We start from the raw sequence: 13,135 nt of genomic DNA on the forward strand, positions 1-13,135 counted from the left end.
TTACAGAAGCCAATTGGCCTACAAACCAGCACGACTTTGGAGTGTGGGAGGAAACCGGAGTACCCAGAGAAAACCTACGCAGTCACTGGGAGCATGTGCAAACTCCGTGCAGATGGCACCCAAGGTCAGGATTGAACCCGGCTCTCTGGCGCTGTAAGGCAGCAACTCTACCACTGTGCCACCATGCCCCCACATAACATCACTGTTTCCATCCTTCGCCCTTTATTACAAGCATACGGTTTTATGAATTACTTATAGTGAGGGGTGATACAATAGCTCAGCTGTAGAGTTGCTACCTTACGTGCCTTAAGGAGACCCGGGTTCAATCCTGACCTGGGGTGCTGTGTGTACAGACTTTGTACGTTCTCCCTGTGACTGTGTGGGTGGGTGCTCTGGTTTCCTCCCACATCCCAAGACGTGTGGATTTGTAGGTTAATTGGCTTCCATAAATTGCCCCTAGTATGTAGGATGGGAAGCTGTGATAACATAGAACTAGTGTGTGGTGATCATTGGTCGGCGCGGAGTCGGTGGGCAGAAGAGCTTTTATCAAGCCTGTATCCCTAAACTAAATTTATATTCCCTTTCAATATTTTGTAACCGAGCTGCACTACCATTACTGGAATTGCTCTTTTTTAGTGTTATCCTTCTGAATTCTTCGTTGCAACTGAGAAATCCTGACCTTGCCTAACTGGTGTGAAGCACCTGTTGCTCACACCTCTATTATCAAGATGGCAGCAACTGAGTTTGTTACCACTGATCCTGAACAGAAAAGCCTGTCTTTTCTTGCTATTTAGGCCTTGCTCAACCAGCAGGTCGAGGAACAGCTTCTTCCCAGCGGCTGTCACTCTACTCAATAACGTACCTCGGTGACTGCCAATCACCACCCCCCCCCCCCCCCCGGACACTTATTATTATTTATTCAAATCATTTGCTATGTCGCTCTTCCAGGAAGATGCTAAATGCATTTCGTTGTCTCTGTACTGTACGCTGACAATGACAATTAAAATTGAATCTGAACCTGAATCTGATTGCTGGCTACTTCTGTTGTTTAAATTAAAAAATATATACAAAAATGAGTTGGCAAATATAGTTTTGTCATACTCCACTTTTCAAAAAAATGTAATGACTACATAGATTTGTTTTTCATGTTGCTGTAGTTGTCCAGCATTGCTTTATTTTAAGAAGAGTTTCAGGAACACCCACTTGTCATCTTTATACAATGAACCATATAACCAATTGAAATTCATTAGAACGTTATCATGAATGTTTCACATGGTCTAAATACTTTGCATTGAAGGTTTACTTGGTGTCACATTACTTGTAACTGGAGAGCATCTGCTTGTTTCAGGGGCGGTGAATTAGTTTATTACTGATCAGTAAATAGATGTATACCTTTGCAATCATTTTATGAATTGGATAGAAAGAAATTCTAGCCCTGATGTGTTTTTTTGCGATCAACTTTCCAGGTTGCCGAGTCGCTGGGAATAACTGAGCACATGAATAAAGAAAATCAGCAAGATGCGAGCATGGCCCTGACCTACAAACTAGTGACTGCGGATGACCAAAACCATAACAATTCACCGGCAGAGAAACACGTCATGGAGGTACCTGAAACTTAAACATTCAATGTAAAGCAGTACTATTTGCTTCAGTTAGTTAGCAGAATTAAGGGCCTGTCCCACTTGCGTGTCCTTGGCACGCAAATTACGAGACCTCATCGTCGCGTTGAGGCGCACGGGCATCGTATGGCTGCGCGGGGCAGGTCCCACTGAGAAGCGCGGAGCTGTATATCATATGTCATGTCATGTATGCGCGACATCGCGCGGGGCTCAGAAATTTTTGTAGCGAACTAAGTCTTCGCGCGCCACCGGCCTGTCGCGGAGCTGACGGCCAAAGTGGGACAGGCCCAAGACCCTGGCGCAACGCAACGTCTCACCTCCAACAGCAGCAGAAGCAGGCAAACGATCGCCGAACTCGGCCTGGGGCTCACGGCTGTTGTGGTCCGGATCCGCCCCCACTTCTACTCCCAGAACGGGGCCAAGAAAATTAAAGATGGACACAAAATGCAGGAGTAACTCAGCGGGACCAGCAGCATCTCTGGAGAGAAGCAATGGGTGACGTTTTGGGTCAAGACCCTTCTTTCAGACTGAAGAAGAGTCTCGACACAAAACATCGCCCATTGCTTCTCTCCAGAGATGCTGCCGATCCCGCTGAGTTACTCCAGCATTTTGTGTCCATCTTCAAATGACGTCACGAGCTCCAGATGGCAGTGCGGGCGCATGAAATTGCGAGCGACCTTCGCGGGACCGTCGCGCCTCAACGTGACCACGAGGTCGCGTAATTAGCATGCCAAGGACACGTAAGTGGGACGGGCTTTACTGATATTACAACAGTTTCCATTCAGAGAAATGATAATATTTGATTTCTGTAAATCTTTTAACTGGAGAAAATAGGAATTTATATTCAGTGAATTGCTAATTACAAACTACCATGTGGAATATTCCAAATTGATAATGTTATGAATTTTTAAATCTGATTTTTAAAATTTTACAGTACCTTAAATCAGTGTTTTGGGTCAGCCTGTTCAGATTCCCTCTCCTGTATGATCCTAGGCTGAGTGTTGAGCTCCATTACATTGTCTGTACCCACTTAATTTAGTTTGATTGCAATCCAAAATGAAAAAGCTGCAACTAAACATAGAATTGCATTTTTATTGTAAATGCACAAAATAACGAAAGGGTAGAGAAGACACAGATGTCTTGGCGGGCAGCACAGTGGGCAGCTGGTAGAGCTGCTGCCTCAGAACGCCGGAAACACGAGTTCAATCCCGTCCTCGGATGCTGTCTGTGCAGAATATGCACGTTCTCCCTGTGTCTGCATGGATTTTATCCGAGTGCTCTGGTTTCCTTTCACATCCCAAAGACGTGCGGGTTTGTCGGTTAATTGGCTTCTGTAAATTGCCCCTAGTGTCCATGGAGTGGATGCAAAAGTGGAACAACATATATCTAGTACAAATGGGTGAATGCTGGTTAGTGTGCACCAAAGATCTTGGAGCAGAGCAAGATGGGTTACTCTCACGCAAACGCGTAGTACGCTCATGGGCAGATTCATGGATGATTATAGGACCCATTTTAGCAACCAGTCCCCGCCATCTTGCTTCGCCATCTTGCTTCCGGCCAAAGATTGGATCTTTGTTTCTGCAGCGGGGAGAGGGAGTGTGCGGCCCGGGGAGAGGGAGTGCGCGGCCCGGGTAGAGGGGGTGCGCGGCCCGGGGTAGCATGGAGAGGGAGTGGCCCGGGGAGAGGGAGTGCGCGGCCCGAGTAGAGGGGGTGCGCGGCCCGGGGCAGCGGGTAGAGGGGGGCATAGGAGGGTGGGGAGACATTGTAGTGTGGGGGCAGGCGAGGGAGTGCCGGGGGGGGGGGGTGAGAGAGTTGAGGGGTGGGAGAAGGCCTAGTGTGTGTGAAGTTGTGGGGAGGTTTACAATGTTTCTTATTTAATGTCCCTTGTCTAGTCTGAAATATAGTTCATCATTAGATCAGAAGAAATATAATTGTGTGTGTAATATGATTATATACATTTATATCACATTCATGTATGTGTGTTTTATAAACATTTTATCCTTTAACAAGAATTAACAGAATTATGAACTAACAGAATTATGAATCTAACCCTATATCACACACAAAAACTGTTCCCACGCAATGTCAATTACCCTGCGGGTCGGGTAGGTTCCGGTTACTACAAAATCAACTCAAACACTGATTGTGAGCCATTTAAAAATAAATGATTTAAAAAACATTAAAAAAGACAATTACCAGTCAAATTTTATTCTTGACAAGAAGTATAAACTGACAGAATTATGAATCTAACCCTATATCACACACACAAACTGTTGTCCCGCAACACTGATTACACTGCGGGTCGGGTCGGGTCAGGTAGGCTCTGGTTACTAAAATGGGCGGGGGGAAATGCCCAGGATCCCCTCCGTAGCGTACTACACGTCAGCCCATTGTATTTCGCAGGAGTGGCCCATCTTGCTCTGCTCTAAGATCTTTGGTGTGCACTAGGTGGGCCGAATGGCCTGTATCCATGCTGTATCTCTAAACTCCACTAAGAATAAAATCTATGTTAATTAAGTCTTTTTTCAGTAAGCTATAAAAATGTCACTGCTGTAGAAGTTAATAAGAATATACGTGAATATTAACTGCATCTTGAACTGTGAACACACCTGCTTCTTCTTTTGTGTGGCGTGCACAGCCTAAAGTTGTTGGACAACTTGTTCTATTTGATCTTCCGTTTGTGCACGTCGAGTTGATTGCATTAGTAGAAACAGGGCGGACCACGTGAAGGTTGCAACCTTCCACCCCAACAAGCCTGCTGTTAAACCTGTTTTGGCTGAAAAATATTTTCTCAGAGCTGAACAACATGGAGCTGTATTTAATTATTTGTGTAAGGGGTGTGGATGCTAATGACAAAGCCAGCATTGAAACTCGTCCTAATTGCTAATGCAGGGATGGAGTTAGCGTTAAGGTCATAAGTGTCCTGTGCTCTTTATTATTTATTTGTATGGCAACCACACACTTCACTGTGCCAATTGGTACTTGTGACAAATAGATGTATCTTATCTTGTAAGTGATTGGAGTAGATTTAGGCCATTCTGCCCATCAAGTCTACTCCGCCATTCAATAATGGCTGATCTATCTCTCCCTCCAAACCCCATTCTCCTGCCGTCTCCCCATAACCTCTGACACCCGTACTAATCAACAATCTATCTATCTCTGCCTTAAAATTATCCACATGGCCTCCACAGCCCTCTGTGGCAGAGAATTCCACAGATTCACCACCCTCTGACTAAAGAAATTCCTCCTCATCTTCCTGAAGGAACGTCCTTTAATTCTGAGGCTATGACCTCTAGTCCTAGACTCTCCCACTAGTGGAAACATCCTCCCCACATCCACTCTATTCAGGCTTTTCACTATTCTGTAAGTTTCAATGAGGTCCCCTCTCATTCTTCTAAACTCCAGCGAGTACAGGCCCAGTGCCGACCAATGCTCATCATCGGTTAACCTACTCATTCCTGGGAACATTCTTGTAAACCTCCTCTGGACCCTCTCCAGAGCCAGCACATCCTTCCTCAGATATGGTACCCACAATTGCTCACAATATTCCAAATAATATAACATTGAAGCACTGCAGCCCTTCTGCTGATGATGCATCCAGAGTGCTTTAGCCCAGCAATATGAAGGACTTGTAATGTCCAGCTCAGGTTGTGTACATCATGGAAGGAATGTACATTGTGGAAGGAAACTTGCAGAGGCAGCGCTCAGTGCACATGCTTCCCTTCCACGACGTGCTAGAAGTAGTCGATTTCTAGAATTTGATCCTGCAAATTAATTGAATTATTCAGGAAGGATTCTAGCAAAGCTAATAAACATTTTACTTTCAGCCTGCCGAGTCCACACCGACCAGCAATTCGCGCTCATTCACACTATCCTACACATACTAGGGACGATTTACACTTAAGGGCCTGTCCTGGTTCTTGATTTCTTGGTCCTCCAAAATATTCCAAATGGAATTTAAACTGGAGGTGTCCCACTATACGAGTTTACCCAAGAGCTCTCCAAGTTTAAAAAAAAAATCAAACTCGTGGTAAGTGCGTATCGGGTACGTCGGAGCTCGGGACGTCTCTTAGTGGCTCGTAACGCTAACGGCAGGCACTCGGGAAATGCGGTAAGCTCATGAAGATTTTTCAACATGTTGCAAAATGTCCACGAGAGCCCCGAGTACCTACGAGAAGCTATTACCGTAATTCTCCGAGTTCGAATCGGGGGAAACTCGGGAGAACTCTGGAATTACTTCATATAGTGGGACTGGCCCTTTAGACCAACCCAATTAGACTACAAACCTGTGTTTAAGAGGGAACTGCAGATGCTGGAGAATCGAAGGTTACACAGAAAAGCTGGAGAAACTCAGCGGGTGCAGCAGCATCTATGGAGCGAAGGAAATAGGCAACGTTTCGGGCCGAAACCCTTCTTCAGACTGATCGGGGGTGGGGGTGGGTCGGGACAAGAAAGGGAAAAGGAGGAGTAGCCAGAAGGCTGGAGGGTGGGAGGAGATAGTAGGGGAGCTGAGGAAGGGGAGGAGACAGCAAGGACTAACAGAATTGGGAGAATTCGATGTTCATGCCCCGGGGGTGTAGACTCCCCAAACGGAATATGAGGTGCTGTTCCTCCAATTTCCGGTGCTGCTCGCTGTGGCCATGGAGGAGACCCAGGACAGAGAGGTCGGAGGCGGAGGCGGAGTGGGAGGGGGAGTTGAAGTGCTGAGCCACCGGGAGGTCAGCTTGGTTATTGCGGACCGAGCGGAGGTGTTCGGCGAAACGATCGCCCAACCTCCGCTTGGTCTCACCGATATAGATCTGCTGGCATCTAGAGCAGCGGACGCAATAGATGAGGTTGGAAGAGATGCAGGTAAACCTCTGTCGCACCTGGAACGACTGCTTGGGTCCTTGAACGGAGTCGAGGGGGGAGGTAAAGGGACAAGTGTTGCATCTCCTGCGGCCGCAAGGGAAAGTGCCCGGGGAGGGGGTGGACCGAGAGGGAAGGGAACCTGTATGTCTTTGGAGTGTGAGAGGAAACTGTAGATCTTGGAGAAAACCCACGCGGTCACGGGGAGAACATACAAACTACGTACAGACAGAGCTGGGATGGAACCCGGTGCTGCTGGCACTGTAAGGCAGCAACTCTACCGTTGTGCCACCGTGCCGCAAGATTTATCAGAATCAGAATCAATGTATTGGCCAAGTATCCGATGATTGGTAGCCAATGAATCAGCAGTGGATGATTTATATTCTAGTTTCCCTCCTAAACTTCTCTGCCTTTCTACTTTGCTCCTTCATAAATCATCTCCAAATCTGCTGTGTTGACCAGGCTCATGGTCACCTTCCCTGATGTCTCCTCTGCGACAGACTTTATTGAGTAATTCACAAAGGAGCACTTTGGAGCATTTTATTATGTTGCTGTTCAAATACAGATCCTGTGTTGAAAGAGTTTGAAAGAAACAAAGGATAATTTGCTCTTCTGTGCTGATTGCAAAATCTGAGACTTGTCTTTCTCTCGTACAATAGACAATAGGTGCAGGAGTAGGCCATTTGGCCCTTCGAGCCAGCACCGCCATTCAATGTAATCATGGCTGATCATCCCCAATCAGTACCCCGTTCCTGCCATCCCCCTCATATCCCCGACTCCGTTATTTTTAATAGCCCTATCTAGCTCTTTTGAAAGCATCCAGAGAACCTGCCTCCACCGCCCTCTGAGGCAGAGAATTCCACAGACTCACAACTCTGTGAGAAAAGGTGTTTCCTCGTCTCGGTTCTAAATGGCTTACTCCTTATTCTTAAACTGTGGCCCCTGGTTCTGGACTCCCCCAACATCGAGAACATGTTTCCTGCCTCTAGCGTGTCCAAGCCCCAAGTACATTGCTCCTATTGACAGAAGTAAGATTTTATTTGTGTTTATTGCAGGTACTATCACAATGTTTAAGAAACTTTTAAATGTACATGGATTGGACCGGTTTGGAGGAATATGGGCCAAGTGCAGACAGGTGGGACTAGTGTAGTCGGCGTGGGCAAGTTGTGCTGTATGACTCTGTGTGTTTATTATTGTATGCATCACACAAATGTTAATCGGAGGTCTTTATTGTTATTTAAAATAAAATACTCATTCACGATAATCCTCTCTTGGGAAATGTTGAGAAATGTATAATTATTTCATTTGACTTTCAGCAAGATTTTGGACCGTTATCCCCTTTGTCAAAACGAATGAAGATCGATGACTCGATAGCAGGAACCGAAAATAACTTGAACCAAAATGGGATAGAAATAACTGGTGAAGTACATTTTGAAAGCTTAACTAATGCAACAGGTATATAAGACTTTATCGTTTAGTAGGTGTTATGGTGCAGGTATATTATCGGTTTTGCTGAGAAGGGAAGATTATGAAGCCCTGCTAAAACGTATTTGTTCTTCAAACCATTTTGCAGCAGGGGGTTTCAGAAATTTGAGTTTTAACCACTTGGTCCAACAATAAACGATAAAGCATGTTACAATTAACTTCAAACCACGACCACTATAAGAAGATTTTTAGCATAAGGCTATGAATAACTAGCACTAGACCATGCTACTGCCATTTCTCAGATTAGCTGCAGGACAAAACACCAACATTTTGCACTTTTATGTCTTAATTCCCTTGTCACAAACATAATCAAGAACCACTCTCACCACATTCCCTCTTCTCCACTCTCTGTTCAGGCAGAAGATATAAAATGTTGTACCATGAGATTGAAGGGATTCTTGAATGGACTATGTTTAATGTGTACTACTGTGTTTACATATCTGTTGTTCTGCTACAAGGAATTCATTATTCTGTCTGGGACATATAAAACTTCATCTCTCAGCTAAGGATGAATTCTTGATCTTTCGGCCTACCTCGCTGCGGTCTTTGCACTTTTTTCATCTGCACTTTCTCTGCAGTATTCCGAATTCTGTTTATTTTCTCTTTTTGTATCCTATTGAATGTGTGTATGTGATTGTAATCATGTACGGATGTTTTGGCTGGACAGCAGAGAAAACAAAGATTTTCATTATCTCTGTACAGGCGACAATAATAAACCATATACCCTTTTGATAATTCTAGTAAGAATTCATTTGGACACAAAAAGACCCACAAGTGGGTATTTATGACCAATAGGAGCTAGATTATGACCATACACTATTTACACTTGGGATCCTTGCATGATTAGCTGAAATAGACTTTCTAAAAAGATACATGTTTTTTTAAATCTAATCTATCTGAGTTACTTTTTAGAAATAGTCTGCACCTTCAAAAATAAGGTTTGCAACCAAATGAGGAAAACGTGCTTATCCTTGTAGCACAGCTTTTTATGTGCAATTCTGTAGCACTGTTACATAAGAGTTTTGTAAAATTTGACTCCTGAATTCTACGGCCCAACTGAAGAGGAAGATGTTTTTGTAGATATAGGTGAACAGGAATTTATATATGGGTTTGGCGACAAGGTGGTTAAAGGTTTAGTTTGGAGATACAGCGCGGAAACGGGCCCTTCGGCCCACCAAGTCCGCACCGACCAGCGATCCCCGCACATGAACACTCTCCTACACACACCAGGAACAATTTAGATTTATACCAAGCCAATTAACCTACAAACTTGTACACCTTTGGAGTGTGGGAGGACACCGCCTTTTTGGCGAAAACCCAAGCAGGTCACGGGGAGAATGTACAAACTCCTTACAAGCAAGCACCCATAGCTGGGATCAAACCCGGATCTCTGGCACTGTAAGGCATCAACTGTGCCACCCACTTATTTTTAATTTGTTTTGTTGTAAATATTGTACATTGATTTTATTGTTATTACAGTGATTTGTATACATTTCTTGATGTTGGTGTGTATGCATGCTTCATTATTAGATGGCTTTCTGTATTGCCTGCTTTATTTAAAAATAAAACCACGACATTTTATTCCCCAGCAGACAAGAAACAAAGCGATTGCCCCGCGCTGAATGCTTGCGATTTACATACGGTGTATGGAGCACCGTCTGGTCAGGTAGAAGAAGATAACCATACGGATGCATTGTTGCTTTCTGGGCATATTAAAAGTTCTAGTTCCATAGAACAATCTGCTCCTGAGGATTTGTGTTATCAGGTAACTCAAGTAAACCTGTCAAGTACTGAGCTTCCTCTGCTGGAGCCCAACAACGAAGACCTGAATAACACTATTCAGGGAGATGATTTTTTAGCTATGGATACAGATATTACAGCAGAGGAATTGGTTCAAGAACAATTATCTAGTCAAAATATTTCAGAGCAGCTGAATGATACTGAGCTAAATTCCACTGTGGATGAAATGACAAATCAGACTTCACTTGTTTCGGAGATGGCTAAGGTCAGTGAAAAAGGTTCTGAAGTAAGCAACTCTGTTCAGGATTTACAGCATAACATGGACATCCAGGATCCACTTGGCAATCAGGAACAAGGTGAGCAGCTCAATGATTCTGACATCGCCGACCAGATGCAGCAGCTGGAGAAGGCTTTGTCTCGAGATGTGGAGCCCATAGGCCAAGTTTGTCACAATAGTCATTTACAGCATCACCAGACTGAACAGACCTTTGAAACTGACATCTCCCATCAAGTAGTTGTGGAGAGTCGGGTATCCACTGAGGAGATGAACGGGTTGGAAGTAGATGGGCAAAGTAAAATAATAGGTCACTTTGAAGACCAGAGTATGGATCAAAGAAGTCAGGAAAGTTCAGAAGACATTTTAGAAACTACAGTGACAGAAGATGGAGCATTGGAATTCCAGCTGCCTGTTGGCAGTCAGGAGTTATTGGCACAAGGACATGAACAGATCTTCATTCAAACGTCTGAGGGTCTAATTGTGTCACATGAAGGGACAGCGGTTGTGTCTCAGACCTCTGAAGGCATTGTTATAGTGACGAATGCCGATGGTACCACAATGCACATACGGACACCTGACGGTGTTCCCTTTGAAACTGTAGAAGCACTTCTGGCAATGGATGCTGAAGGGCAAAGTGAAGGCTTGATAGTCACACAAACACATACTGAAGTGGAACAATGACCTCAATGCCCTGATTTCCTTCTCTTAATACAGTAGCAAAAACTAAAAGGGTTTTTCTCTTCTTCAATAAACTGCTTCAAGACAAAAATAAGGTGGTTCATTTTTGTGAAAGAAACTCGACTGTTTCCTGTTACATTATTGTGAACATTTATTACTTGATGTATTTTGTGTTAAACTTTATCATCCCACAAGGTAATGAGTCTTGTACAAAAACTGGGTAGGAGGTCTCAAGAGTGCTTTACCCTCCATGTTGCTATGTGCTTGGTAAGGTACCTGAATGAATTTCACAAACTAAATCCAAGTTTATTTATTGTACTTTTGGAACATACATTTGACTGCAGTGGTCTGGAAAATGTGATGTTGCTGCACTGATTTTGAATGTTTTCTTAAAATCTTTTGATTCCTTGTTGCTTATGCAATATAACTATTTTGCCAAAATAGTATTTGTATATGTTCTACTGCCTACCTTTGAAACTGCCATTAAAAAATTAATTGTACTCCCATAAAACATTCATAATAAATATAATTCTGTTAGATTAAATGACATTTTTGCTAAAATTGTTAAATATTTGTTGTTCATCTCCAATGACAGGTAAATGTGGAATCAATTTGTGTAGATCACTGCTGTAAATGATTCAAATCTTTAAATTTGCAAAAAGCCTGTAAGTTTCTTGGTAATTTCTGATTTAAAGTATTGGATTTAAGTTGCAGTCTTGATAACTATCTCAAGTACAAAAAGGATATGTTTGTTTCTGACTGTTTCACTGGGCTGTATTTCACTGCTCATCTAATTTGATAATTTAAGACATTAGACAAACCAAGCAGCACTTAATAATTGGATAACCTGTGTACGAAGTTCAAAAGAACCATAACAAAATAAATTGCTGAATATTCGTTTTTTGAGCTACCAAAATTGTGTGGCAGCAATGCATTTTGGGCTATAGATTTGAGTTTTTCTCTCATTATATCTTCAATTCCAAACATATTGCAAGTGTGTGGAGTTTGCTACTTTAAGCTAAATTATTTTGTATTTCAATCACTTTAATTTCCCCTCTTCACCCATTGCTGTTGCCATCATTGTTTTGTGCCAACACGAGAGTCTTCAGTCACTGGGTTTACAATGTTATATCCAAAAGCATAAATTGACGATCAGAGATGGATCTGAGATGGCTAGCTTGCAGGCAGTAAAATGGAACCTTTGACAACAAAAATTAAACTGAGTCCTTTATTTAATCTTAGTCATGAGCTTTAAATAGGCCACTTTCCTTGTGCAGCATGTTTGCAATTGTGCCTAGTACACAGTTCCTTTTTTTCCCTCCTACAACTGGGTATGAGTCTTGCATCTGATGTGAAACACACTGTCCTTTTGTAGAACTTTGCAAGAATGTGAAAATGGGAGAGTTACATTGCTACGCTCTGTATATACCTGCGGTAGGCTGTTCATTTAATGTGTATTCAAGCAGATGTGCATGTTAGTAATTCCCAGTTTTATTAGTGTACAACAAATCTCTATCAAAGACCTGTAATTTGACTATTGTAAATAATGAAACTATTTAAAGATTGAAAATAGCAGAAAATGGAATTTATTTTCTATTTTTAATTATAATATACAAAGTATTTTGTAATGTCTTTGACGTAAAATACATTGTAATCTTGACAGACAGATTTGTTGCCTTAATTAATTTGGTGGGGTGTCATCAGTAAATTGGATGGTGGTTGTAGTCACCTGACTATTTGAAGGGATAATCACATTTGATATTTCAAAGGTAATTACAAAATGGAATAGCTCTGTGTCAAGGATCAGCTATGTAACAGGCCTGGGAAACAAGTCTGGTTTGTATTATGCACCACTGTTACAAATATTTGCTGTAGAATTGAATGCAGACCATTAGTGTTTTTGGTTGGTGACATGGGTCTATATTTTTGAAAAGCTGCCTTTATTTTAAGCCGATAACTACCATCAAGCTCCGTTAAATATTAGCAATATATGGAAGGTTTTTTGTTTTTTTAAAGTCATTTTTATTTTGCAGTTTTGGTATTTGTTTTTCCATCGCTTGAGTGTGCAGGACAAATCATTAACAATCTTTCAGGACCATTGTTTAGTAATTTGAACAAAATTATTTTTTTCAGCATAAGTATTTCAACAATTTCTTAAAGGAAATAAATAAATATATTTTTCTTTGTCTTTTGTCATAATCATTGTGTTACTGAATTCTACCTGCCACGGAATGATATTTGAGAACGAGTGAATCTTCGAAGAAGTTTTGTGGTAGACAGTTGTCCCTCGGCCAGACATCGTCCCAGTTTCAAAGCTAAGGATAAAGGGGAAATCCTTTAAAACCGAGATGAGGAGAACTTTTTTCACACAGAGAGTGGTGAATCTCTGGAACTCTCTGCCACAGAGGGTAGTTGAGGCCAGTTCATTGGCTATATTTAAGAGGGAGTTAGATGTGGCCCTTGTGGCCAAGGGGATCAGGGGGTATGG

At 42.6% G+C, this 13,135-nt stretch overlaps 1 protein-coding gene across 2 annotated transcripts in view; it reads left to right on the plus strand.

The window, feature by feature from the left end:
- Positions 1-12,833, plus strand: part of znf839 (zinc finger protein 839) — a 61,671-nt gene extending 48,838 nt beyond the window's left edge. The window contains exons 6-8 of one of the 2 annotated variants that reach the window (XM_055641171.1): positions 1,467-1,604; positions 7,784-7,922; positions 9,545-12,833. In XM_055641171.1, coding sequence (XP_055497146.1) covers positions 1,467-1,604; positions 7,784-7,922; positions 9,545-10,650 — 1,383 coding nt within the window. In that variant the 3' untranslated portion in view covers positions 10,651-12,833. Of the gene's footprint in view, positions 1-1,466; positions 1,605-7,783; positions 7,923-9,541 lie in introns of both variants that reach the window. The other variant, XM_055641170.1, reaches the window with a different exon arrangement.
- Positions 12,834-13,135: the final 302 nt, after the last annotated feature.

The sequence above is a fragment of the Leucoraja erinacea genome, chromosome 9, assembly GCF_028641065.1.
Source record: "Leucoraja erinacea ecotype New England chromosome 9, Leri_hhj_1, whole genome shotgun sequence".
Lineage (NCBI taxonomy): Eukaryota > Metazoa > Chordata > Chondrichthyes > Rajiformes > Rajidae > Leucoraja > Leucoraja erinaceus.